Raw genomic sequence first — 4,629 nt, 5'->3', positions numbered from 1 at the left:
ATTTTTTCCTAAATATTTATTTAATATTTATTTATACTTAAAATTAAAATGGTAAAGAAATGCATTCCAAAAATAAACACACTATCTACGTAATCAAATCACTATCAATAAAATGCATAGATTCATATATATGATGCGATAAATAGTCATAAATAGTGTCATAAATTGTATAGATCACCTGTGCTTTTCCTGATTAAAATTGATGTCTACACATTTGAGATTGAATATTTAATTAAAGTACATTGTAGTTTATTTGAAATAACTACAATTTTTTGGATGGTTTTTGGCATATTTTCTGATTTAATTTATCCAAAATATTAAAATTACAGACATATGCTGCCACAAGATTTGTCCAAACGAAATTTTAACTTCGTTCTAAAAGCTCCAAATCAACTTGCAGTTTGTACCGCTTTGAATTTTCTTAACTGACTTTAACCGTATGTTGGATTCCCACATCCAATCATTATGAAGCAAATTGAAAATTAATAGTTGACTTTACTTTAAACTTTTTGGAGATGCAGGGAAGAATATGCCCGGCCATAACACTGCGCATTCCACGTCTTTCCATAGTCCATGGCATTGCCCTATTGAGTTAATGCCCTTTCTCAACTTTGCAACGCCCTCTGGTCACAGAAGGATCAGCTCCTCTCAGTTAATTACAAAACATCGAGAAGACACCGTTGAGCTCATGCCCCGTCCTGCGACGGCGATGAAGATGAAAACATTAATCGGCTGCATGTTACTTATTCTCAGCGTATGGACGCCTATGCACCTCTTACTAGCTCAGAAAACTGGAGCTACTGGGGCACGCTACATGAGTAGGCACTCCCATTTGCGTTACACGAATTATAAGTTTTTCCATACTTCCAATGGTCGGCCATCGGGACAGCTACCGCTCCTACCATCGCCGCCGCTTTGTCCATGGCCCTGCCCAGCAGCGCAAACGCCACTGCTCCCGCCGCCGTCAACGCCACCGTTCGTCCCACCGCCATCGCTTCTCATACCGCCGCCGTCAACGCCACCGCTCCTCCCACCGCCACCGCTTCCCTTACCGCTATCGCCGCCGTCAACGCCACTGCTCCTCCCACCGCCACCGCTTCCCTTACCGCCATCGCCAACGTCAACGCCACTGCTGCTCCCACCGCCATCGACGCTGACCCAACCACCACTTCTCTTGCATCCAGCGCCCCTCCCATCGCCGTCGTTACCGTCACCTCCGGTTTCCGGTATCGTCTTTTGCATACTGTTTTCAATGATAAGTGATATAGTGATTTTGTTCATTTTCTGAAAAAAGATAGTCAATTTGGCAAGGCTTATGTTCAAATTTGCAGGAGGCAAAAGATCTGTGGTGATTAGAATAACAGTGGGCGTACTGGCCGCTACGCTTGGATTAATTGCAGCCATAGGCTTTTGGAAGTGGAATTTTTTCCGTTGTCGAAAACCTTGGCAACGCATTTCTCAAACCAAAGGTCCTGAAATTGATAAATCGTTAGTATGCGCCTGATAAACTTGTGCCTTGTGAACATTTCATCTCCCTTTATCGTAAAATTAATGGACGCCCTGTAAATGTTTTCGCAGGTGGAGGAGGAGAACTTAACTTATCGCTTAGTATAGCTAATCCGGGGCTTATAATCAACTACGACATACTGAAAGAGGCCGCGTCCAATTTTAATGAAGAAAACAAGCTTGGCGGGGGAGGTTTTGGATCCGTCTTTAAAGTGAGCTCTTAATATCGTTTCCGTTTGTCGAATTAGATATTTCGAAGCTGTAGCTCTATGAAGAATAGAAATAATTATGAAATTCATTCCTCTGATGTAGGGGGTTCTACCTGATGGAAGAGAAGTTGCAATTAAACGGCTGAATATAGATTCAAGGCAAGGAGACACTGAATTTCTCAATGAAGCAAATCTCATAAGTCGTGTCCAGCACAGAAATCTAGTGAAATTAATTGGTTGCGCTGTTAAAGGCCCAGAAAGGCTATTAGTTTACGAATACCTCCAAAACAGAAGTCTCGACAAGATTTTATTCGGTAACTTCTCTGTATTTAACTTCTTAATCGCTGCTTGGATCCTGGATTTGTTCTAGTTTTTTAATATAGCTAGTCAGTATTTTAACTAAATTCGCGTCGTTCAATAATTGCAGATAGAAGAAAATGCCAATTACTTCACTGGAGAGATAGGTATGAAATCATAGTTGGCACTGCACGTGGGCTGGCCTATCTTCACGAGGAATCTGGGGTCCGGATCATCCATAGAGATATTAAAGCTAGCAATATTTTACTTGATAATAAATACAGACCAAAAATAGCGGACTTTGGTTTAGCCAAACTCTTTGGGGAAGATCAGAGCCACATTAGCACTAGAGTTGCAGGAACCCTGTAAGAATTCTCTTTACATTTCATTCTCTTGATGCCCTCAACTTCATTTAATAAATTACATGATATGAACCAATAACAAATTACATATCTGAGAAAGCATCATATTTCATTGTCGATGACATTTTGCAGAGGTTACACGGCGCCGGAATACGCCTTGCGCGGACTGCTGACAGAGAAAGCAGATGTCTTCAGTTTTGGAGTAGTTGTTCTTGAGATTATCAGCGGAAGAAAGAACCAGAGTTTGCCTCAACAAATGGAGTTTCTCGTCGAAACAGTATGGCTGATGTGCATCTCATAAAGTTTCAAGTAGAGATTTCCTAAACGCCCATATAAATATATGATTCCTCTGACTAATGTTTTATGTTTTGTTAATGTTGGGCAATTAGCAGACATGGAGACTATATAAGGAAGAGAGAGCATTGGAAGTTATGGATCCCACACTGGAGGGCAGTTATTCTTGCGATGGAGCGATTAGAGTGATTAAAATTGGTCTTCTGTGCACTCAAGCAGCTGCAGCGTTGCGGCCTTCAATGTCCCGTGTGGTGTCCATGCTGACGAATGAGCGAGAACAGCTTCCTTCGCCGAGCAGGCCCATTTTCATAGATGTGGATAGTGTGGCCACAGATGACCAACTTCAACGCCTTAGATTCATTGATCGTGACAGAGCATCTACCAGTACAGCAACTTCCACGACGCTTTTTTATCATATCCATTCTCCAGCTGCTGATCCTTCATCAGGCACCCTGGAGCCGAGGTGAAAATCAGCCAATGCTTGTATCTAGCAGTACAGCTAACGTCTACGACAGTTTTCATTATTCATGCTGCAGCTGCCGATACTCCATCAGGCACTTTGGAGGTGAAAATCAGCCAAAGTCTTTTTGCCGAAAGTAGTAAAATTTATTATGGTTTAGGTTTACAGCTCTCTGTAATGATATTATTAATTATTATTTATCATAATATGGTGGTCAAATCAGTAGCTACGACCGCCATCACTGACTCAACCATTACTAAATTTTGTTTTTGAATGCAGGTTAAATTGTTATAAAAAAACCACACCAATTAGAATTACCCATTACTCATTTGATCACTCAGTCAGCAGGTTTTTATTTCTATTAAATATTTTTCAGTCTTAGGCCAATTATAAACACTAAGACCCAATCATAAACACTTTTAAAAAAATACCATATTTATTATTTGTAGATAAATAATAATATTATTAGTAGTAATAATAATAAAAATGTTAAATTTAATTAAAAAATAATTATGTCGAAAAATATGTTCAATATCAGAATTGAGGTGAGAAATTTAACCAAATTAGTTGGTTCGAAACGTGTCGATAAATATTTTATCTTGTAATTTATGTCTAAGAATTTCTCTTAAAGTGAAAAATTTAGTTTAATATATAATTTAATGGATCATATTAAAAATGGAAAAACCTTTTAATATATAATTTAATGGATCATATTAAGAATGGAAAAACCTAAAAAATACCATTTTTAGTTTCAAAAACTTTTGCCAAGTATTATGATTTTATAATTTTACTAGCTCGACTGTCGATTGTTTTTGCAACTACAGTCTGCGTTTCATTGCACATGACCTTTATTTACGCGTCCTCGTGCAGGCAGCAGGAGTAATTCAATTACATTTTCCAGCTGCCCTAGATGGTGGAACATGGAAATAATAATTATTTCCGCATGGAGTGCAGGCCATATTTAAAGTCCTAGTTGAATTGAGTAAATGTGAGTTAAGTCAAGTTTAATATTAGCCATTTGAATTTAATAAATATGTGTATGTTAAGTTATTTTAGGTGAATTTTGTAGGGAGAGCATGTTGCCACAGCTGGGGTTGAAAGGTAATGGGTCATAAGGCCTTTTTCTCTCTTCCTAGTTAGGGTTAGTCCCAAGGTTATAAATGTAAAGGTTTTAGGGGATATAAGACGGGGTTTCCTTGATTGTGCGGCTGAGAATGTTTAAACAAATTTTTAAACTAATATATGGTTGTAACTGTTTATTATCGTTGTTATTCCTTTTATTTGATAAATAAAAGAAATGGAGATTTACTCTAGGCCAAGTAATTGAATAGAATTTTCCATTATGTGTATATGTCTCTTTGGTATCCCTCAATTAAGCAGAGATTGATATAACACTATTTTTGGGAAATAAATTGTAAGGATGATGTTCATTGTTGCTTGTTTATATTTATTTGAAACTGCTCCAATGTAAATTGGAGCTTAGAATATAGGTAATTAAATT

The 4,629-nt window shown here is 38.1% G+C and overlaps 1 protein-coding gene across 1 annotated transcript; it reads left to right on the top strand.

Annotated features, from left to right (window-relative positions):
• Positions 1–1,315: 1,315 nt before the first annotated feature.
• On the top strand, positions 1,316–3,135 carry LOC149256373 (cysteine-rich receptor-like protein kinase 2). The gene is made up of 6 exons (XM_089455344.1): positions 1,316–1,469; positions 1,579–1,718; positions 1,819–2,029; positions 2,143–2,377; positions 2,507–2,651; positions 2,767–3,135. The coding sequence occupies exons 1-6, from the start codon at positions 1,316–1,318 to the stop codon at positions 3,133–3,135; spliced, it is 1,254 nt and encodes a 417-aa protein (XP_089311470.1).
• The last annotated feature ends 1,494 nt before the right edge of the window (positions 3,136–4,629 follow it).

The sequence above is a fragment of the Pinus tabuliformis genome, chromosome 7, assembly GCF_031772625.1.
Source record: "Pinus tabuliformis cultivar Carrire ecotype Pingquan chromosome 7, CPIR1, whole genome shotgun sequence".
Lineage (NCBI taxonomy): Eukaryota > Viridiplantae > Streptophyta > Pinopsida > Pinales > Pinaceae > Pinus > Pinus tabuliformis.
This window is presented reverse-complemented; position numbering and strand designations above follow the sequence as displayed.

Excerpts from the sequence above, each read along its gene's own strand:
- LOC149256373 (XM_089455344.1), top strand. The coding sequence starts at position 1,316 with ATGTTCAAATTTGCAGGAGGCAAAAGATCTGTGGTGATTAGAATAACA. Across the intron at positions 1,470-1,578 it reads ACGCATTTCTCAAACCAAAG|GTGGAGGAGGAGAACTTAAC; the intron begins GTCCTGAAATTG and ends ATGTTTTCGCAG. Across the intron at positions 2,652-2,766 it reads TGGAGTTTCTCGTCGAAACA|ACATGGAGACTATATAAGGA; the intron begins GTATGGCTGATG and ends GGCAATTAGCAG.